General features: G+C 50.6%; 2 protein-coding genes across 2 annotated transcripts in view; one reads left to right on the forward strand and one right to left on the reverse strand.

Moving 5' to 3' along the window:
- The first annotated feature begins 3,277 nt into the window (after positions 1-3,277).
- Positions 3,278-21,324, forward strand: Fcsk (fucose kinase). Its single transcript, XM_050144507.1, has 24 exons — positions 3,278-3,382; positions 5,594-5,704; positions 6,232-6,383; positions 7,749-7,799; positions 9,017-9,142; positions 9,620-9,692; positions 10,209-10,306; positions 10,650-10,730; positions 11,450-11,569; positions 11,731-11,902; positions 12,970-13,082; positions 13,801-13,902; positions 14,020-14,190; positions 14,623-14,687; positions 15,073-15,443; positions 16,430-16,640; positions 16,796-16,962; positions 17,041-17,262; positions 17,607-17,750; positions 17,908-18,027; positions 19,597-19,784; positions 19,867-19,966; positions 20,358-20,581; positions 20,711-21,324. The coding sequence occupies exons 2-24, from the start codon at positions 5,623-5,625 to the stop codon at positions 20,828-20,830; spliced, it is 3,273 nt and encodes a 1,090-aa protein (XP_050000464.1). The 5' UTR covers positions 3,278-3,382; positions 5,594-5,622; the 3' UTR covers positions 20,831-21,324.
- A 279-nt stretch (positions 21,325-21,603) lies between these two features.
- Positions 21,604-22,244, reverse strand: part of Cog4 (component of oligomeric golgi complex 4) — a 33,091-nt gene continuing 32,450 nt past the window's right edge. Inside the window, exon 19 of the mRNA XM_050144508.1 lies at positions 21,604-22,130. Coding sequence (XP_050000465.1) covers positions 21,996-22,130 — 135 coding nt within the window. The 3' untranslated portion in view covers positions 21,604-21,995. The remainder of the gene's footprint in view (positions 22,131-22,244) is intronic.

Genomic DNA, 22,244 nt, shown 5'->3' on the forward strand with positions numbered 1-22,244 from the left:
TTTTTTGTTTTTGTTTTTGTTTTTTGAGACAGGGTTTCTCTGTGGCTTTGGAGCCTGTCCTGGCACTAGCTCTGTAGACCAGGCTGGTCTGGAACTCACAGAGATCTGCCTGCCTCTGCCTCCCGAGTGCTGGGATTAAAGGTGTGCGCCACCATCGCCCGGCCTTGCAATTTGTTTTTGAGGCAAGGTCTTCCTTCGCAACTCAGGCTTACACGCTCCCAAACCTGGCTGCCTCTGGAACAGTTTCTCTGTGCTCTCAAGAAACACTTCTCACAAGATTTTGCGTCAATGATGGTATCTTTTTTTTAAAAAAAAATTATTTATCATGTATACATCATCATGTTTAAAATGTTCTGTCTGCACGTATGCCTGCAGGCCAGAAGAGGGTGCCAGATTTCGTTGTAGATGGTTGTGAGGTACCATGTGACTGCTGGAAATTGAACTCGGGATCTCTAGAAGAGCAGCTAGTGCTCTTGACTGCTGAGCCATCATCTCTCCAGCCCTGATGGTATCTTCTTAATCTCCACTAAGTTTTTAGCTCCAGCTGACCAACACCAAGTGCCCAGAAAGCAAACTGCATTAGTAGTTATGGTATGTTGTTAATCACAGTTGATTCTTCACCTCCAACTAGCCAGAGCCACAGGATGGTTGATGTGGGATTGCCCTCTGTGTGCTGTGAATATGTTTTATTACCATTGGTTAATAAAAAAAGGTGCTTTGGTCTATGGCAGGGCAGAATATAGCAAGGCAGGAAATCCAAGCAGAGATACAGGAAGAAAAAGGCAGAGTCAGAGAGGCACCAGCCAGTTGCTGAGGAAACAAGACATGTAGGAAATGAGGTAATGTCACAGTCACGTGGCAATACATAGACTAATAGAAATGGGTTAATTTACGATGTAAGAACTAACCTGGTGGTGGTGATGCATGCCTTTAATCCCAGCACTCGGGAAGCAGAGGCAGGTGGATCTCTGTGAGTTCGAGACCAGCCTGGTCTACAGAGCTAGTTCCAGGACAGGCTCCAAAGCCACAGAGAAACCCTGTCTCGAAAAACAAAAAACAAACAAAAAAAAGATTTACTTATTTATTATGCATACAACATTCTGCCTCCATGTATGCCCACACACTGGAAGAGGGCACCAGATCTCATTACAGATGATCGTGAGCCACCATGTGGTTGCTGGGAATTGAACTCAGGACCTTTGGAAGAGCAGCCAGTGCTCTTAACCTCTGAGCCATCTCTCCAGCCAGAATTATTTCTTTTTAAACAGGATCTACTGATCTACAGTGATGTAGACAACACTGGCCTTGAACTTTGGGTGATCCTCTTGCCTCTGCCTTTGCCTCCACCTCCTGAACGCTAAGATTATAGGCCAGGTAAAAGCCACAACAGGTAGAAATTGCTAGAGCAAGCCTGGCACCGGCAAGGTCCTCCAACCATCTCTGCTCAGGGTGTAAGTTAAGCCCTTCGCTTTTGAGCTCTTTGGGGACACATTCTGTTTTATGGAGCCACTGCCAAAACTGCAGCAGCAGGCATCTCTGCTTCCCATTCCGCTGCGGAGCCTGGGATCTGCATTGCTGAACCAGCAGCAAGAAGAGGCACCTCATCACTTGAGAGAGGCTTCCTGCGTTCATAGAAGAAACCAGCACTGGAGATGGGATGAGTGAGACTGGGGTCAAATGAAGAGATGACTCCCACGGGCGCTGGGCAGGTGTGCTTTTCACTCTCCCCTGCAGTCGTTCCCAGCCACTCACAACATCCTAGACGTGGCCGGGGAGCCAGAAGACGCAGCAGTGAACACACCAAAAATCCTGCTTTCAGAGAGAAGGAAGGGTGTGACACCAACAATAATGGCTGGGTTTTGTTTGTTTGTTTCCCTCCTATTTACTATGGAGTCAAACCTATACAACAACCGCAGGCCTTGGGTACCACTGTTAGCTCGTTTTACAGATGGAGACAGGCAGGCAGACACAGCTGTGTGACTAGCTAAGCATACAGAGTTACTGTACAGTCCCCTATGAGATGGACCTCGAGACCTCTCAGGCTCCTTTGTAAAGGAGACCACATTTGGAAAGTAAACTTTTGTAAGAAAAACTCAAATATAGATAAAGCTCATGTTTTCTGTCCCATGACGGGTTCACTGCAAGTCTTGTCCTTTACGTATCTTAGGAATGTCTGGGATTCCAGAGCCCCTTGCATGCTAAGCAAGTGCTTTACCACTGGGCTACACCATCAAAGCCATAACATACTGCTTTCCCTTTTACTAAGGAGATTCTCAAATTCAGGATGTAGCCATGGTTGTCCTGCAATTCCTGATTCTGCCTCCACCTCTCATAAAGCTGTATTTAAAAATATTTTCAATAGCTGGGCGATGGTGGTGCATGCCTTTAATACCGGTACTTGTAAGATAGAGGCAGGTGGATCTCTGAGTTTGAGACCATCCTGCGCTACTGATCTAGTTCCAGTACAGCCAGGGCTATACATAGAAACCTTGTCTTGAAAAAACAAAACAAAACAAAAAAAGATGGCTCAGCAGTTAAGAGCACTGCCTTTGTCTTCCAGAGGTCCTGAGTTCGATTCCTAGGAACCACCGGGTCACAACAGATCTGTAATGAGATCTGGTGCCCTCTTCTGGCTGCAGGTATAGTGCAGACAGAACACTATACATAAGAAAAAAAAATCTTTGAGAAAACAGAAAGCAATAACAAAATAAGTTATTAAAAAAAAAACAAAAGCGAAGAGACACCATGACTATGGCAACTCTTACAAAGGAAAACATTTAATTGGGGGCATCCTCACACGGACATGCATACAGGCAAAACTCCAATATACATAAAAATAAATAAACGTTGCTGGGCAGTGGTGGCGCACACCTTTAACCCCAGCATTTGGGAGGCCGAGGCAGGCAGATCTCTACATTCAAGGCCAGCCTGGTCTACAGAGTGAGTTCCAGGACAGCCAGAGCTACACAGAGAAACCCTGTCTCGGAAAAAAAAAATAAAATAAAACAAACAAAAAAGACTCCCTGGTCTCTCTGAGTATTTTAGTTCTGGAAGTTGGGGAAGCGTTAAGAACTCTTTCGGCAGTGTGATGTTGGCGCATGCTTTTAATCCCAGCACTGGGGAGGCAGAGGCAGGAGGATCGAGGCCAGCCTGGTCTACAAGAGCTACTTTCAGGACAGGCTTCAAAGCTACAGAGACCCTGTCTTGAAAAACAAAAAACAGAAAACAAACAAACAAAAAAAGAGAACTGTTTTCCTTCAATAAGGTGGTACTGAAAGAGCAGGAGCTGGCGACTCCAAGCGAACTCCATTTCCCAGGGTACGCTGCGCTAAACGCGCAGACGCGTTAAAGAGCCGGCTCTGGGAGCGCCAGGCAGACGCAGGTATGTGGGTCCGCGGGGGTCTTCCAGTTCCGCTCTAGTTTTTGGCACCTTCCTGCGGGTTTTCTGTATCTCTGCTGTCGCCCCCAGGGCTAGCTAGCTGCAGGAGACCTTTGCAGTGCAGCTTTCGCTTGATCTAGGGTTTTTTTATTTTTCTTTTTTCCTGTGGGAGCTCCGCGACTTGGGGACACCTGGCGCACACAGGGGCATTCCCTTGAGCCCGTGGAGCTCCAACGCTGCACTGATTTTGATTTGAGTCGTTTCCCTGCTTCAGTTTACCCCCGACTAGGTAGACATTTCATGAACATGCTGTTTACATCCTGGTTTTACTCCCAGCCAACTTCTGTCTCTTGTTCTTCAGAAAGCCGCAGATCAGAGTCTTCCAGGGCCTGCCTCTCTCTCTCTCTCTCTCTCTCTCTCTCTCTCTCTCTCTCTCTCTCTCTCTCTCTCTCTCACACACACACACACACACACACACACACACACACAGAGACAGAGATTGATGTAACTTTTAAAGGTTTTTAAATGCTAAAATGTTCATAGTCCCTGCCTGTTCCCTAAGCTGAGCACAATAAACCCAGTATTGGAAAGTGAGGCTTTAGGAGGATGGAAAGTTTGAGGCCAGCTAGGCCTACAAAGTGAGTGCCTATTTCAAAAATGTGTACTTGTGTGTGTGTGTTTATGCCGTATTATTTTATTGTCTTTGGATATATGCACTGCACTATCCTATAATTTTGCCGAGGAATCCTAGCTCTAGAAAAAAACAGAAACACAAACAAACAAAAAACTTTGGCTAGGTGAGTGGGCACAAGCCTTTACAGTACACAGGAGACTGAAGCTGGAGGAAGAGATGGAGGAAGGATCAGAAGCTTAAGGCCACCCTTGGCTATGTAGTAAACTAGAGGCCAGTATAGGATCCATAAGACCCTGTTTTAACTTAAAAAAAAAAAAGAAAAAAAAAGCCCAACCCCCAAAACCTGGATTGGGCAAATGAAGTTCTTTTAAAAAATGGGCAAAGTGTTGCAAGAATTAACTTTCTGTATTCTAAGATCACAAACCACATGTGACAGGGACAGCTCAGGACTGTTTTTCTTACTATGGCTGAGAGCAGGACCCTGCTAGCTCTACCTGACCTTAGGCAGCCTGCTTACCCTTTGAGCCCAGATTTCTTTATCTGCACAGTGTGATAAAGATCAACTATTAGGGCTGCGGAGAAACACTCCCTAAGTGTTAGTTGGGGTATTAAATACTCTCTGGGCTGATCCAGCGCTGGGGGAGGGGAGGGGAATACTTCTCAGCCTTGCCTGATTTCTTGAGACTTTCCCGGTCATCCCCCACCCCACCCCCCACTTAGTATACAGAGTTGTCTAGGTTTGCCTTTCTATTGCTGTGATAAAAAAGCAACCTGGGGGAGGAAAGGGAGGGTGTGTTTGTTGACAGTCCGCTTTTAGGAAGGTCAGGACAGGAACTCCTGGCCATTCTTTAATCAAGGTTCTTTCTTCCTAGTTGACTATTCTATCTTCTTGGTGGTAAAAACTAACCAGGAGTAGGGCCTTTGACCCAGAGACTGTTTCAGAACCTTCATCACCCCCCCAAACAGGGTGAAGTCAAAACTCTTACTTCCTTTGTCACCCCAGAAAGATATGTCATCCACTCAGCCACTTGCAGGTGCCACTCTTTGTTTTGGGGACGGGGACATTTAAAGTCATGCTTTTTATTTTACAAGTCGAATGAACAAAGTCACGGATAAGGAGGGGCTGGAGAGATGACTCAGTAGTTAAGAGCACTTGCTACTCTCCTCCCCCCACCACCACCACGGTTTCTCTGGGTAGCCCTGGCTCTGTAGACCAGGCTGGCCTCGAACTCAGAGATCCGCCTGCTCCGCCTCGCCTCCTGAGTCCTGGGACTAAAGGAGTGTGCCACGACATGCCATTGCTACTCCTGTAGAGGACCTAAGTTTGATTCCCAGCACACACACAGTGGCTCATAACCATCTGTAACTCCAGTCCCAGGAGAACCGATACCCTCTCCTGACCTCCGAAGGCAGCGGACACGCACGTGGTATATTATGTACATGCAGGCCAAACACTCAGACACATACAAATGATAAAATAAAAATGTAACGGGAATCTGTTCTTGTGTTAAAATTCATAAAACTGTGTACCAGAAAGAGTTAACTTTAAAAAAAAATATACTCATACACTGCTGTTTCAGGAAGGCCTTCGCCTTCCGTTTTGGCCGGAATGGAGCACCCAAGGGGAGTTGATTGGACAGTCATTATCCTGACATGCCAGTACAAGGACAGTGTCCAGGTCTTTCAGAGAGGTAGGTGACATGCCCTCCCACCTTTACCTTAAACTAGAACCCTCCAACCCCCTTCTGCACTGGGAGTGTTGTAGCCTGGGTTAAAACATGTCTTCCTAGTCTTGGGACTTGATACACATGTTATTTCAACGGCCTTTAGATTTCTTTTTTTTTAAGGGATATTTTTAAGTTTATTTTATGTGTATTGGTGGTTTTCCTTGCATGTATGTGTGAGGAAGTCAGATCATAGAGTTACAGACAGTTGTTAGCTGCCCTGTGGGTGCTGGGAGTTGAACCCAGGTACTCTGGAAGTGTACTCGGCGTTCTTAACCGGTGAGCTAGCTCTCCAGCCCAGGCCTTCAGTTTTCTTATCTGTAAAATAAGGATAACAGTACAAACAGAATCAAAGAGTGTGGGAAGAATCTAGCTATCTACTGTATGAAAAGCTAAGTCAGTTTAATCAAACTATTACCAGGCTTGCGCAGGCCTTTTGGGTCCGGACAGGTGGGTGGTGATGGTGTGTGTCTCAGCATTTATTTTGATGGCAGAGCTGGAGATCCGGCAGAAGCGGGAGCAGATCCCTGCTGGGACACTGTTACTGGCTGTGGAGGACCCCCAGACTCGAGTAGGCAGTGGAGGAGCCACCCTCAACGCGCTGCTCGTGGCTGCGGAACACCTGAGTGCCCGTGCAGGCTTCACCGTGAGTGCTTCTCAGCTGCGGCCCCTCCAGCTGTGTTCCAGCTGGAACTCAGTGGTTCCTGTTGCCCCTCTGGCCCACGTTCCTGCTGGAACTCAGTGGTTCCTGTGACCTTCAGCTCTTCTAGTTTGTTTAGCCTTTGGCTTTGAGTGTGTAAGTTAGACACACTCATCTCCACCAGGCCATCCAGGTCATGGCTAAAGGCAGGGCCGGTCTTTGGAGTGGTTTTAGAAAGAAGGAGCCAGAAGCTAGGCATGGTAACACTAGGAAGGCTGAGGCAGGAGGATCACCACAAGCTTAAGGCCAATGAAAACCTTGTCTCAAGCAGTTTGGAGCTAGTATCTCAGTATTCAATAGGATGCTTTCTGGCTTTTCTTGGAAAAGTTCTAAGATCTTGCTGGGTATGGTGGCACATACCTGTAATCTCAGCGCTTGGGAGGCAGAGGCGGTGGATCTCTGTGAGTTGAAGACCAGGGTAGTCTACAGTGAGTCCCTGCCAGCCAGGATTACATAGTGAGACTTTGTCTCTAAAACAAAACAAAACCATTCATAGTTCTTGCCACTTTATACTCTTGTTCCCATAAGGAACTGATTTGTGGCCTCCTTTTTTTTTTTTGGATTTTCGAGACAGGGTTTCTCCGTAGCTTTTTGGTTCCTGTCCTGGAACTAGCTCTTGTAGACCAGGCTGGCCTCGAACTCACAGAGATCTGCGTGCCTCTGCCTCCCGAGTGCTGGCATTAAAGGCGTGTGCCACCACTGCCCGACTCTGGCCTCCCTTTGAGGAGGATATGTGTCAGTGTTTCCTACACTCTCTGCCCCTTAGCTATTTTACTCGGTCACCTTGCTAGCACAGCAGAAAGGTGTGGAGGAGGACAGTGGCCCTAGGCATAACCATCTCTAGCAGTGGAGGTGGAATTGGCAAGGGGATGGGAATACTGTAGTTGCCACCAGAGCTGACACCCCCAGGCACTCATGTGGCCTCAAATTACTGCCTGTTGCCTCCCCTTCAAGTAAGTCAAGGACGTGCCAAGTGAATGGCTGCCTGTCAAGCTGTTCCTTAACAGTCTTTCTTAAAAATTGTATGTATGTATGTATTTATTTACTTATTGAGACAGTGTCTCTCTATGTAGGCCTGACTGTCTTGGAACTCACTATGTAGACCAGGCTACAGAGATCTTCCCGTCTTTGCCTCTCGAGTGCCAGGATTAAAGGCATGTGCCATCATGCCTCATGTGCTCATTGGTCTTGCTCTTGCCTTTTTTCCTTTTGATACCTGTATTGGAGTACCCACCCCTGGGCAGGAGTGTATCATCCTTAGGTGCCATCTGCCCAAGGCCTCTGTCAACAGGGCTCTCCTGCTCTTGACAGGTGGTCACGTCTGATGTCCTGCACTCAGCCTGGATCCTCATCTTGCACATGGTGAGTGGAATCCAGGGTATGGGCTGTGCAGAGGATTGGAATCTTGGTTCTAGAGACTGGAAGGGACTTTAGGGGTGTTCTACCATTGTGTGTATACAAGACGTTCATTGTGTAAATCCAGAGGGCTCTGAAAGAACCGAAATGTTGGAAACTGGGAGCTGATTAGATACGATTTTAGACAAACTAAAAGGTTCATCTGGAGATGGAGAGAAGGCTCAGTGGGTAAGAACATTTACTATATAACTGTAAAGACCCGAGTTCAAATCCCCAACACCCACATAAAAGCTGGGCATGGCTTTGTGTGCCTGTAATCCCAGAATTTGAACCCCTCTTTTGGCCTCCTGCATACAGAGAAGCAGGCATGCACATGTATACATTCAAAAAAAAAAAAAAAAAAAAAAGATAGCCTCAAGTAGCCTTGTCTTGCTCCAAACTTACTGTTGGAGCTGAGAACAGACTTGAACTTCTGATTCTCCACTTCCCAAGCATGGGATTACAGGCTGTGCCACCATGCACAGTTCATATGATGTCAGGACCTCATCTGTGTCAGGCAAACACACCACCAAGTAAGTCACATCTCTGGTTTACTGAGCTTATGTTTCTTTGTTTGTTTTTGAGGCAGGGTCTTACTGGAGCTATGTAGACCAGGCTAGCCCTCACACTCAGACCCACCTGCCTCTGCTTCTCAAGTGCTGGGATTGATGGCATGTGCCACCATGCCTGACCAGCTTATGTTTGTTTAAAGACAAAATTTAGAGAAAGGATGAACGGAAGCCGATTGAGATGGCTCTGGGGGTAAAGGTGCCGTCTGTGAAGCCAAGACCCACCTAGTAGAAGCAGAGACGCGACTCCTCCTCTTCTTTGACCTCCTTTACCTGCCCTGTGGCACAAGTGTGTGCATGCACACACACACACACACACACCCCCAAAGTGAAACATACAGAAGCACTACTAATGAAAATCCGATAGGCTATACCTCAGAACGAGGGCAGTACTTAGTGTTCCTGAGGGTATTTTTTCCTTTTGTGTATATACGTTTTCTAATTTTGCACAGTAATCATGTTAATTTTAAAAATTCAAAGAAGCACCATCAATATAACTTTTTTTTTAAAAGCCTCCTCTACTTAATGCCTCCCATCCTTGTTCAGTGTTCTGGCTGAGGCGTTCCGGTTCTCTGTGTCAAGGACTCCCTCTTATGAGCTTCTGCTTTCCCATAGGGCCGAGACTTCCCATTTGATGACTGTGGCAGGGCCTTCACTTGCCTCCCTGTGGAGAATCCGCAGGCACCTGTGGAGGCCTTGGTATGCAACCTGGACTGCCTGTTGGAGATCATGACCCACCGGGTAAGGCCAGGTAGTTGACAAGGGTGCCCCATCCCAGATAGAGCCAGTTTGCACATTCTGAGTCATCAGCGAGGAGGGTTTGTGTGGCTCAGATGGGGGAGGAACCCCAGAAAGAATGGTATGCAGTGTGCACAGCTAGAACTTCAAGCGGTTAGTTTGGGGGCCAGGTGTGGCGACGCACGCCTTTAATCCCAGCACTCGGGAGCAGAGTCACTTGGATCTCTGAGTTCCAGTCAGGCCTACATCGCAAGACCCCGTCCCCCCAGAACATACAAGTACAGCTTGAGGTTGATAGGGAAGAGGTCAACACTGACATGTTGGCACTTGAGAGGTCCTTCAGCAGCAGGCTCCTCTCAGGTTAAGTGGTTGGGAGAGCACACAGAACAAGCCAACACAGGGGTGAGAGCAGAGGCAGGGCCGGGCCAGGCTGCTCGTTAAGTTTTCTCTCTTTTCCCTCTTTCCCCTGGCTCGCTGCAGCTGGGCCCAGGTTCCCCACCAGGCGTGTGGGTCTGCAGCACCGACATGCTTCTGTCCGTCCCTCCAAACCCCGGTGAGCCTGGGACGGCCTGGGACCACCTTCCCTCTCCACACCTAAGGCTGGCCCTTTGTCTGTAACCCACCCTATGTCAGCAGCCTATTCATAAAGGAAGCATAGGCCAGACCAAGGGGCCAGCATCGCTCTGTTGAGCCTCAGTCTGCCCATCTGTAGACTTGGTAGCTGGCTGTGCTGTCTCATGCCTGTTACTCTAACTCCTCAGAAGGGCGAGGCAGGAAGATGGCTGCAGGTTCAAGCTATAGGGAGTTCTCGAACAATTTACTCATACCCCACCAGGAAAAAAAAAAACACCCAAATAGGAATGGGCAGAACTGCCTCACCCCTTTGGCCCACAGTTCTTTCTAGAAGAGCTTTAGGGGAGGAGGGATTGCCATTTTCCCAGAGGAATGTCCACTTGGCCTTGGAAACTCTGTTTCCCATTTCGAGCTACCCAGATGCCCCATTTCTGGGCCCTTGCTTCCTCACGGCTGGGGCTCCCCACCTTGTAACCCTGATTGTGCCACCCCACAGGGATCAATTGGGATGGCTTCCGGGGAACCAGAGTGATTGCCTTTCCTGGGAGCCTGACCTATGCTCTCAACCACGGTGTCTACCTCACTGACTCGCAGGTACTATTCCTGGGGATAGCTGAACTGCCCTGGGACAGGGGTGCTTTTCCAGACCTGGACTCTGGAACCCATTGTCCTCCAGCCTGAGGAGTTTTACATGTCTGGTGCTCACAGCCTCTGCGTGTCAGGCTGTGTTCAGGCGCTGGGGCTGCGACAGCCATTAAAGCCTGCCCTTAACCTTGCACAGGTAGAAGTCTGCGCGCTGTGGTCCCACAAACACACTGGTACCCGGCAGACTTGCGTCTCTCACATGGAGACCGTCTGCTGACACTCACAGCTGTGCCCACTTTCTGGCTCCCATCCCTTGCTCCTGTCCATAATTCTGTTCCTCCCCTCCCCACAGGGCTTTGTTTTGGACATTTTCTACCAGGGCACCAAGGCGGAGCTACAGCGGTGTGTCAGGCCTGACGGGCTGGTACCCCTGGTATGGTTGCTGAGCTCGGGATGAAAGAATCTTGGGGACTTTTTGGAATGGATGGGGGGGGGGCAGCTTCCCTTTCTTTCTGGGGAAAAGCCCCACTCTTAGTAGATGATTCCAGGCCAAGCTAGAACCAGAGCTAAAGAGACATTCAGGAGGCAGATGGAGCCAGAGTCTAGGGAGCAGGTGGACTCGGAAGTTCAGTGTCTCATTCTGTGCCAGAAAGTTACCAAAGGGGCTGGAGAGATGGCTCAGTGGTTAAGAGCACTGCCTGCTCTTCCAAAGGTCCTGAGTTCAATTCCCAGCAACCACATGGTGGCTCACAACCATCTGTAATGAGGTCTGGTGCCCTCTTCTGGCCTTCAGACATACACACAGACAGAATATTGTATACATAATAAAATAAATAAATAAATAAATTAAAAAAAAAGAAAGTTACCAAAGTTAGGGAACACAGTAGAAAGTGATATGGAAGCAGGCCAGGATGGACGTGGGTGGGAGTATTGGGAAAGGGTGTGGGACTGGGATTGGCAGGAGGGGGTTCTGTGCCATGTGTGCCGTGTGTGTGTTGGTGGGAGCTGCCCAGACCTGGAATCTGGGGGCTAGATGGTCCAAAATGTCCATGCCTGTTATAGTACCCGGCCTGGTGTCTTACTGTATGTGTCTTCCTCCTGCCTGAGCTTGGCTTCAGGGTTCCCCCACTCAAGCCTTGTGGGTCCCTCCAGGTCTCTGGGGTGGTCTTCTTCTCTGTGGAGACGGCTGAACACCTCCTTGCTACCCACGTGAGCCCGCCTCTGGATGCCTGCACCTATATGGGCTTGGACTCTGGAGCCCAGCCTGTGCAGGTGACTGGAAAAGGGCAACTGGGGTCACCTGGCTGGGGGTGCAATGCTGTGTGACCTTTCTGGGCCAGCATCTCTGCAGATAGGACTCCCCCAGCCTTGGGGTTGTGGGGTCCAGTTGCCGCCTTGCCAATAGTTTAGCTGTGCTTCTTATCTTTACTCAGCTGTCTCTGTTTTTCGACATCCTGCTCTGCATGGCTCAAAATGTTACCAGGGAGAACTTCCTGGCTGGGCGGCCCCCAGAGATGGGGCAAGGTGACACAGACATAGCAGGTTACCTGAAGGGAGCCCGAGCCCAGCTGTGGAGGGAACTTCGCGGTCAGCCCCTCACGATGGGTGAGTAGCGCATTTATTTATTTATTTATTTGAGACAGAGCTGTGTAGCAGCTCTGGCTGTCCTGGAACTAGCTCTGTGAACCAAGCTGGCCTCAAACTCACAGAGATCCACCTGCCTCTGCCTCTCAAGTGCTGGGATTAAAGGTGTGCACCACCACCACCCGGTCCGCTTGTTTGTTTTATTTTTTGGGACAGCATTTCTCTGTGTAGCTCTAGCTGTCCCAGAATTCATTCTGTAGACCAGGCTGGCCTCAAACTCATAGAGACCAGCCTACCTCTGCCTCCCAAATGCATGTGCCACCATGCCCACAGGGTGAGTGTTTCTTATTGCCCCTCTGGGTGGAGAGAAAGCTGCCTCCTGTACTGTGGTATCGATAGGCAGGCCAGCCCATGATCTGGACAGTTATGCTCTCCCCATCCACAGCTCTCCTGCCAAGCTACTTCCATTTCCTGTCTTTGTCTTATCTCTTGCTTTGGCACCTTTTCCCGGTGTGTCCACCTGCTATCTATGGGCCTGGACTCTGAACCTCAGCTTTATCATTGGTCCCAAGTAGCTCACTCCCACGCCTGCTTTTCTGGTGCCTGGTGGCAGCCACCTGACCTTGTACTGGAGCGGCAGCAGGACAGGGTTGGAATCAGTGCTTTTGAAAAGGATTTATTTTTTTAATTTAAAAAGTTATATGTTTCTGGGCGGTGGTGGCGCACGCCTTTAATCCCAGCACTCGGGAGGCAGAGGCAGGCGGATCTCTGTGAGTTCGAGGCCAGCCTGATCTATAAGAGTTAGTTCCAGGACAGGCTCCAAAGCTACAGAGAAACCCTGTCTCAAAACAACAACAACAACAAAAAAGTTATATGCTTGCGTTGGTATGGATGCCTGTTGGTATGCACATGTGGGTGCTGGTGCCCTCAGAGGCCAGAAAAGAGCATTGTATCTCCTGAAGCTGGAGTTACAGGTGGTTGTGAGTGCTGGGACTTGAACTCTAGTCCTCTGCAAGGGCAGTATGCGCTTCTAACATCCAAGCCATCATCTCTCGAGGCCCCTGAGGTCCACACTTGTGTCTTTACAGTGTATATCCCTGATGGGGGCTACAGCTATATGACTGCTGATGCCAGTGAGTTCCTGCACAGCCTCACAATGCCGGGGGTTGCTGTGGCCCAGATCGTCCACTCCCAGGTGGAGGTGAGATCTGTCCGCCCCTTAACAGGTGCCTGCTGGGTACTTGAGGTCAGGTGAGATGTGGGCTCCAGAGAAAGAAATATCCTGTGTTTGGAACAGGTTACCTATGAGTTAAGGTGCTAGCCCTATTTCAATTAATTATTAACTATCTTTTTTAAAGATATAATCTCATGTAGCCAGGCTGACCTCAAACTTGGCATGTCTCCAAGGATGACCTTGAACTGCTCCCCACTCCAGATTGGTTTTCTCTGTGCAGTCCTGCCATTCCTGGAACTTTGTAGACCAGGCTGGCCTTGAACTCACAGAGATCCGCCTGCCTCTGCCTCCCTAGTGCTGAGATTAAAGGTGTGGGCTACCACAGTAAGAAGTCCTAGAGGCAGTAGAGGCACTTATCCAAGGCCACAGAGCCCGGGAGCTGCTAGGGAAGGCCTTTCCATGGGGTCTCTGTGGACACAGACACCTGTGGGTCTGATCAGTGCCGTATGCTGGGGGCCAGGGCAGACGGGAGTTCAGAGGTCGCTCTTGGAACAGGAGTAGCTGGATAGATGGGATGGGACACGTTCTTTGGTTGAGGCTGGGACAGGTCTAGAGGGCATCTGGCTGGTTGGAGTTCCTGGAGCGCAGCAGGTCTTATTCTTCCCATCCAGATCTTGGTTTCCAAGGGAGAATGAAGGTAACCCCTGGCCTTCAGCTTTCCTGATTTTCTTCTCTGGCTTCACAGAAGCCAGAGCTGCTAGAGGCCTCCTGCTCTGTGGTCAGCTGTCTGCTGGAGGGTCCCGTCCACCTGGGGCCCCGGAGTGTCCTGCAGCACTGCCACCTGAGGGTGAGCCTGACAGCGTGGGCAGGGGGAAGCAGGCGGGTGTGCCACTGCTCAGCATTCGCCTGGACGCCCCACCTACCTGCTTCCCACCTCAAGACGCCTGCTCCCCCTTCCTCTCAGGGCCCCGTTCATATTGGCGCTGGCTGCTTTGTGAGTGGCCTGGATACCGTCCACTCCGAGGCACTGCATGGCCTGGAGCTCCATGACCTCATCCTGCAGGGACACCATGTGCGGCTGCATGGCTCCCTGAGCCGAGTCTTTACTCTTGTTGGCCGTCTGGACAGCTGGGAAGTAGGCAACTACCTCATGTTCCTTTGCCTCCATCCTCAGACTTTTGGGAGCCCCTGGGAGTTTGACTCTATCCTATTACAAGGGTCTCTGAGCACTGGCCATTGGGATAGACTGGGGGGGCGGGGTGGCCAGATGCCTCAATAGACCTTAGAGAATTTTATCCCCATTTTAGAGGCTGGTGATTGAGGTTTAAAGGCGGTAGCTTGGGCCCCATAGTCAGTAATGCCCCCCATAAGTAGAACTCAGGATTCTGCTCTAAATCCTAGGCATTTGGGTGGAAGTGTTGAAGTAGTCTAAAGGAGCCTGTTCTTGTGTGTGTGTCTCTCTCTTCCAGTCCCTTTTGGAGCATCTGTTCCCCAGCCTCTGGCCTGGTAGCCCCTATTCCCTTTCAAAGGTCCCTGCATTCCTGACTGCTTCTTCCTCTTCCCCCAGAGACAGGGGGCAGGCATGTATCTCAACATGTCCTGGAATGAGTTCTTCAAGAAGACAGGCATCCGGTAAGTAAGCTGGATGCTCCCGCCAGGCCTCTGTGCGCCTTGGCAGCCCCTGTGGCTGTTTCTTTGAAGCTTGTGCCTGAGCAGCCCTGTCTGGTGCTCTTAGCACCCTGCTGGCCTAGTACAGTTTGGAGAAGCTGGGTTCTCTCCAGTACTTCCGGCCGTGCAGCTCTCATTCCCTGGTTGTGCTGTATTTAGACTTTGGTTTTCTTTATTCAGTATCTTAAGCAAGGTGATAAAGCAGCATAGCCTCCCTCCCTTTGTAATACACTACTGCCTCCCATGGGGGAGTATGTCCCATCCCCATGAGTTGACAGACAGCCCAGGGCTTGGGAAGGAGTCAGGAGCCTTTGTTTCCTTCCCATTAATGCACCTCTTTGCACCCCAGAGACTGGGACCTGTGGGACCCAGACACGCCCCCCTCAGATCGAGGCCTTCTCAGTGCTCGCCTCTTCCCTGTGCTCCACCCCATGAGGGCCCTGGGACCCCAGGACGTGCTGTGGATGCTGTATCCCCAGGAGGACAGAGGTGAAGCCCTACGGGCCTGGCGAGCCTCTTGGCGCCTGTCCTGGGAGCAGCTACAGCCTTGCCTGGACCGGGCTGCCACACTGGCCTCCCGTCGGGATCTGTTCTTCTGCCAGGCCTTGCAGAAGGCACGGCATGTGCTAGAGGCTCGGCAGGACCTCTGCCTGCGCCCACTGATCCGGGCTGCTGTTGGCGAAGGTTGCTCTGGACCCCTGCTGGCCACGCTGGACAAGGGTGAGTGTGCTAAGGAGTCCCAATTATGATCTCCTGCCCTTCCTGCCCTTTAGGTCATCAGTTGAAAGGACGAGGGAGCCATGTAATTCTGAAAGAAAAGAGGTACCCGAGCTTGGTTTTTAGAAAGCTTTGTCCTTGTTAGTAAGGTTTTTAGTGGAAGATGGAGGCCTGGTTGCTAAGCCTCTGGGTCCTCACGGCATCCACAGGCCTGTGTGTTCAATGCTGAGTGCCAGGACTGGGGTGCAGAGCTCCAGCAGGGACCCGACATATGGGCAGCTCTTCCACACTGTACGTGGACCATATGGCCTGGTGGCTAAGATTCTTAGCCTTAGAGAAAGTGCCTCATTAGTGGCCCTGAGATGATTGGATCCTCGTCCCTGTTTAAGTTACTCACCTATAGCCACACAGCCAATTGAGACTAAGACTTGAACCCATGTGGTCTGACCCCTGAACGCTTTCAAAATTATTTATTTAAGCCAGGTAGTAGTGGTACACGCCTGTAATTCCAGCACTTGGAGGCAGAGGCAGGTGGGTTTATCAGTGAGTTCCAGGCCAGCCTGGTCTACAAAATGAGTTCCAGGACAGCCAGAGCTACATAGAGAACCCTGTCTCGAAAACAACACATTTTTTTAAATTTATTTTTTTTTGTGTGTGTGCATATGTGTGCATGTCTGTTAGAGGACACATGTGCTCTCCTTTTAGCATGTGGGGTGCCAGGGGTTGAATTCAGGTCGTCAAACTTCTTCACCGACCCATGCCTGAACTCTTAACCATTCTGCTGGCTCAGGCAGCAGCAGAGGATACATTGGGCTGGAGCTAGCAGAGTAAAAGCTTTACTGGTCAAGTAGGACGCATTCACAGGCAGGGGGCACATCTTGACAAAAGCTGGTAGGAATGAGGAGTCTGGAGTAACTGGAAACTGTCAAGACTGGGAGCAGAAGGCCAGCAGCCTTCTCTTCCGAAACCCCTAACTCCTGGTCCCTCAGTCGCAGCTGAAGCAGAAGATCCTGGTGTGGCAGCCCGGGCTCTGGCTTGTGTGGCCGATGTCCTGGGCTGCATGGCAGAGGGCAGAGGAGGTTTGCGCAGTGGGCCGGCTGCCAACCCTGAGTGGATTCAGCCTTTCTCATACTTGGAATGTGGAGACCTGGTGAGGGGTGTGGAGGCACTTGCCCAGGAAAGAGAAAAGTGGCTGAGCAGGTGGGTGTTACTCAGTTGGAACCCACTGAGAAGCCATCTGGGGAAGTATCTCCTCATGGTGGAAACTCAGAGAGCAGGGCGTTCAGATTGACCAAGACAGGCTGTCTACCCCCAGTTTGCGGCTCCATGCAACCGGCTGTCTCCCCTCCTGTCAGGCCTGCCTTGCTGGTTCGAGCTGCTCGCCATTATGAGGGGGCTGAGCAGATCCTGATCCGCCAGGCTGTGATGACAGCCCAGCACTTTGTATCCACCCAGCCAGTGGCGCTGCCAGCTCCTGGGCAGTGGGTGGTAGCTGAGTGCCCTGCCCGTGTGGATTTCTCTGGTGAGTCCCTTGGGTGGTGAGGTATTGGTAACTTCCTCAGAGCCAGGCTTGCAGGCTCTTGTGACCTTGTTGAACCAGGTGGATGGAGTGACACACCACCCATTGCCTATGAGCTTGGCGGAGCAGTGTTGGGCCTGGCTGTGCGGGTGGACGGCCGCCGGCCCATCGGGGCCAAGGCTCGTCGTATCTTGGAGCCTGAGCTGTGGCTGGCAGCGGGGCCTCGACAGGATGAGATGACCATGAAGATAGTGTGCCGGAGCCTGAATGACCTGCAGGATTACTGCCAGCCTCACGCCCCAGGTCAGGACCGCTAAGACATGGTCAAATAGGAATGGCAGTCACAGCCAGCTGAGGTGGGGGCAGAACTTAGAGATCCATCCAGAGGACTGCAGACTATTGGGGACCTCACCTTAGGGCTAGCCAGGATGTTTGAGGAGCCCTGAAAGACTAGAAGGGACTAGCAGTCACCCTTCTTAGGTACAAACTGGCACAGGACAAAATGACACATTTGCCTGTGGTAAGAGAGCCTAAATGTCCCTTTATGGTTTGACCAGAGGAGCTCCATCTTGGGCTGAGAAATTGCAGTGAGGTGGGCTAAGTGGTGGCCTGGGAGTGCAATTCCTTCCTTTGTGCTCATCCCTCAGGGGCCCTGCTGAAGGCAGCCTTTATCTGTGCTGGTATTGTGCGTGTCCACTCAGACATCCCTCTGTGTGAACAGCTGTTACACTCCTTTAATGGTGGCTTTGAGCTGCACACCTGGTCAGAGCTGCCCCATGGCTCCGGTCTTGGTGAGTAAGCCCTGGGCCTTTGTGGTCTATCTTTTTTGTCTCAACTCCTCAGTCTTGCTTATGGTCATGATCCCTGGCCTCTGTGCAGCAGAAAGAGGGGTGGGGTAGGGCTGGGCAGAAGTGGTTCATGACTGGTGCCCTCCTCTGTGTTTTGCAGGCACCAGCAGCATCCTGGCAGGGGCTGCCCTGGCTGCTTTGCAGCGGGCTGCAGGCCAGGCAGTGGGCACAGAGGCCTTGATCCATGCAGTGTTGCACCTGGAGCAGGTGCTCACCACAGGTACAAAGTGGACTAGGGTGGTGGAGAATTCCGACATTGTCCATAGACCCTGTAGGGCAGGCTCCCTAGATTTACCAGTAGCCACGTAACTGGGTTACTCTTTAAAATGGTCAGTTTCCTTATCACTTTGATTTCTGATGCTTTTCAACTTGAAATGTTTTATCTCAAAGGAGTTAATGTCCCATGAATGCCTACTTGAGGGCTCCTTTCGATTTTTGTGTACGAGTGTTTTGGTTGCATGTAAATAAGTGCACCTTGTCTGAGGCCCAGGGAGTGCCCAAGAGGGTGCTGGATTGCTTAGAGCAGGAGCTAATAGATGGTAATGATTGAACCTCGGTACTCTGAAAGTAGATGCTCTTAGCTGCCGAGCCATCTCTCCAGGCCCAATTGCGCCTTTCTTTCATTATTGGGTACATGCGGTGCCAGATGGTCTTCATGACTACCCCACTCCAGGCTGTCCTTTAGAATCTGTGGGGCAGATCTGGGTTTGGAAGATGGACCTTCAGTCTCCTTTCTGGCAAGTTGGTGCTCTCTTGTGCTATGAACATTTGGGCCCACTGCTCCCTCTGTGGTAGAACAGTGAGGGTCCAGCTAAGACTAAGCTCTGAGATGTTCTTGGCACCAGGCTTCTCCTCCTGGCCATTATGGCACTTGGAAGCTAAGCATAATGTAAAGTAGTGCACATCTGCCTGGGTCTAGATCCTAGACTGTTCTGGTTACCCAAGGGTCTCATTTCTGGTATAATTTGAAGAAAACTGCCTCAAAAATGTATGAGGTCCTCTCCAATTCCTCTGTAGCCCTACCTTTGTACTGACTCCCACCCGACAACAGGCAGTCATTAGCAAAAGACTTCCATCCGGGAGCTTTCAGTTTCCTTTTGAGGTGTGCCATTCAGGTTCATTTGGTCAACTGACATTTATCGATAATCTACTCTGTTGGGGTCTGGGGATAAAATGAGCAAAAACATGTCCTTTTGAGAAAGTCGTGGGATGTAAGGGACCTAGACACTAAATCAGTAGCCACTGGGGTGACTTTATGTGTATGGGTGGTTTGTCTGTGTATATGTCTGCACATTACACGCAGAGGCCAGAAGAGGGTGTTCAATTGCCCCTGGGACTTGAGTTGTTATTCATATGTGAGCATTGGAAATTGAACCTGGGTCTTCTGGAAAAGCAGCCAGTGCTTTTAACCGTGGAGCTATCTTTCTAGCCCTCTTTTTTAAATTTTTAAAAAGACATTTTATTTTGTGTGGGTTATGTGTACTTGTGGGTACCTACAGAAACTGTAAGGTATTTAATCCCCTGTGCTATTGCAGGTGGTTGTGAGCTGCCAGATATGGGTGCTGGAAACCAGATTCTGCTCTTCAGAAAGAGCAGTAAGCACCTTTAACTGCAGAGCCCTCTTGGGTCTTGACTGCAGCCCCTTTCCCTTTCTGACTGGCCTGCTGTCGTCGCTCAGAGTCTCAGCTAGAGTTGGGACAAGATGTCTTCCCATTCTAGGGTCATAAAACTAGGCTGGGTGGGGTTGGACCACGGAGGCTCCAACAGTGACAGGATTTGGGGCTTACAGGAGGTGGCTGGCAGGACCAAGTGAGTGGTCTAATGCCTGGCATCAAGGTGGGGCGCTCCAGGGCCCAACTGCCCCTAAAGGTGGAGGTGGAGGAAATCATTGTGCCTGAGGGCTTTGTCCAGAAGATCAATGACCACCTGCTCCTGGTGTATACTGGCAAGACCCGCCTGGCACGGAATCTGCTGCAGGTGAGCTCAGCCCCTAAGTTAGGAAGGCACTTTGGGCTTGGCTGGACCCATTCTCACTGCACCTTCCATGCCCGCCCCACAGGATGTGTTGAGGAACTGGTATGCTCGGGTGCCTGCTGTGGTGCAGAACGCCCGCAGACTGGTGCGACAGACTGAGAAATGTGCTGACGCTTTCCGCCAAGGTGAGGTGTTTATCCACCCAGTTACTTTTGTCTCAGGCCTGACACAACTCCACATATCAGGTCTTTGGGGACCTCCTATTTCTCCTTGTGGGAGCCCTATCAGCATAAAACTTCTCTCACGGGAAAGGCCCTCTGACCCCACTTACTAGGAAACACAGCAAGAAGCTCTGCCTTGCCTGCGTTGCAGGGCAGTGAGAACTGACAGAGCCCCAAGGGTAAGGCTGAGAACAGACTGGGTTGGGCACCATGCTAATTGCTTTGTGCATATCAGGCCTGTGCAGTTGGTCCTAATACTGGTGAAGAAGTGCCTTTTGACACTCTCTTCCCTCTACAAAAGAATATCAACTGATATCTTGGCCCAGGAAAACCATCCCCTCTCTCCCAACCCCAGGAAACTTGCCTCTGTTGGGCCAGTACCTGACCTCATATTGGGAACAGAAGAAGCTTATGGCCCCAGGCTGTGAGCCGCTGGCTGTGCAGCGAATGATGGATGTCCTGGCCCCTCATGTATATGGCCAAAGCCTGGCAGGGGCAGGCGGTGGGGGCTTTCTCTATCTGTTGACCAAGGAACCACGGCAGAAAGAGGCTCTGGAAGCTGTGCTGGCCAAAGCTGAGGTATGTGTTGCTGTCAGGGTTGGAAGTTGGGGTGAAATACCCCACTGTGATCTACCAACTACATCAGCCCAGCCTCCAAAAGGCCTGGGAGTTGATTAAAGCCCTCTCAACACCTTCTGTCCTATTCAGGGCCTCGGTAACTACAGTGTCCACCTGGTGGAAGTGGACACTCAGGGCCTGAGCCTGCAGTTGCTAGGAAGCGACACCCATCCTTGTGAGGCTGGGCCCTCTGAAGCAGGCAACACCTAGAGGTAGAGCTGCATTTCCCTTCAGTGGAGTTCATCCCTACCTCTTCAAGGCTGCTGATAAGGAAGCAAGACAGGCAGAAGAGGCAGTGCGTGCAAACAGGACTGTACTTCATAGCTGGCAGTGGCTAAGACTTGGTCTCTACTCCATCTGGATTAAGGAAAGTCTTAACAGTAGTGTCTCATGTGGACTTTACAAATTCCATGGCCCACTACAGGCCTACTAGAGCCTTGGAAGGGATGACAATCAGACCAACCCTGATGATACACTTTTAAGACATTCCATTACCATGTTCAACTTTGATCCTCAGCCCTCTGCTGGGGGGGGGGCGGAGGGATAGAGGTCTATTCCCAGGTCTGTGGCAGTGAACCAGCGCAGTCTACAGAAAGTTTTTGATAACCTAAGCCTTTTCAAGCAACACTCCAGACAGTGCCAAGGTAATCTAGTGGCCATGGGTTCTCAACACTCGCATTCTTGGAATAAATTTTAATTTTCAAGGTTGTCTTCAGAAAGTTTTTTCTTGTTCTTGCTGGGAGTAATTCCCACTTCTGGCACTGTGGGACGCTGCCCCTGAATTGATCCAGCTCTTGGTGCTGATAGCACAAGAAAGGGTTGAAGTCCAGGACTGGATGAAGGTTCTCACTGTCCCATGACTGGCTATGGGAAGCTGAGATCTCATGCATTTGCCTTCAGGTTTTAGAGCTACTAGTGGAATGGTCTTGCCCAAGCAGCTAGCCCTTCCTAAACCCAATAACCAATGGCAAGTCTCCAAGAAGTGTCTTTATTCTGATGTTTATTTGTGAACATCATAGTCTTGCCTTTAGATCCCCAGGTGCCTCCAGGCTCTCATGCTGTCAGGGTCATTGCTGTATGTAGTGTGAGGGTGAGAGAATGACCACTCATGGGAAGGCTGGCGGGGCTATATGCTGCCTGCTTGGCCGCCCACCTCTCTCAGTTGAGAAAGGCTGTTCTAAAGCACCCCTCTCATTGCCTCCAGACTCAGTTGCTACTGGACAGAACTTGGGAGTGGGTCCAGTCCTTGCTTTCTGGTTGTTGAGCAGTGGTGTAGTCTGGGCCCCTGGCTTACCTAAGCCAGATAGCTTTGCATGGCTCTTTGGCTGTAGCTACTTAGAAAATAGGTCCTGATGTCTGGTGGGCCACATGGCAGCTACAGGCGCAGCCTCTTGATGTCCTCATTACGGAAGTCTATGCGCAGAGCCAGCACCTGTCGCACTTCAGCAGGGGTGAGGCGCCATGTCAAAGGACCCGAGTTGGCACCCCAGTAATCTAGTATCTCAGTCACCTGTGGGGAAGAATTAACTGGTCAGCAGGGGTGAGTCTATTCTGAGGGAAGCTCCTGGGCTTTACTAAGACAAGTCAGGGACACACAGGAGGGTGCCTTGTAGAACTGTGCTAC

Source organism: Alexandromys fortis, unplaced genomic scaffold (genome assembly GCF_014885135.2).
Source record: "Alexandromys fortis isolate MF-2015 unplaced genomic scaffold, M_Fortis_MF-2015_v1.1 scaffold_1, whole genome shotgun sequence".
In the NCBI taxonomy this organism is placed as follows: domain Eukaryota; kingdom Metazoa; phylum Chordata; class Mammalia; order Rodentia; family Cricetidae; genus Alexandromys; species Alexandromys fortis.

Bases quoted from the DNA above. Each gene is read 5' to 3' on its own strand.
- Fcsk (XM_050144507.1), top strand. From the start codon at position 5,623: ATGGAGCACCCAAGGGGAGTTGATTGGACAGTCATTATCCTGACATGC. The intron at 6,384-7,748 runs GTGAGTGCTTCT...TGCTCTTGACAG, and splicing joins GTGCCCGTGCAGGCTTCACC to GTGGTCACGTCTGATGTCCT. The intron at 19,785-19,866 runs GTGAGCTCAGCC...CCCGCCCCACAG, and splicing joins TGGCACGGAATCTGCTGCAG to GATGTGTTGAGGAACTGGTA.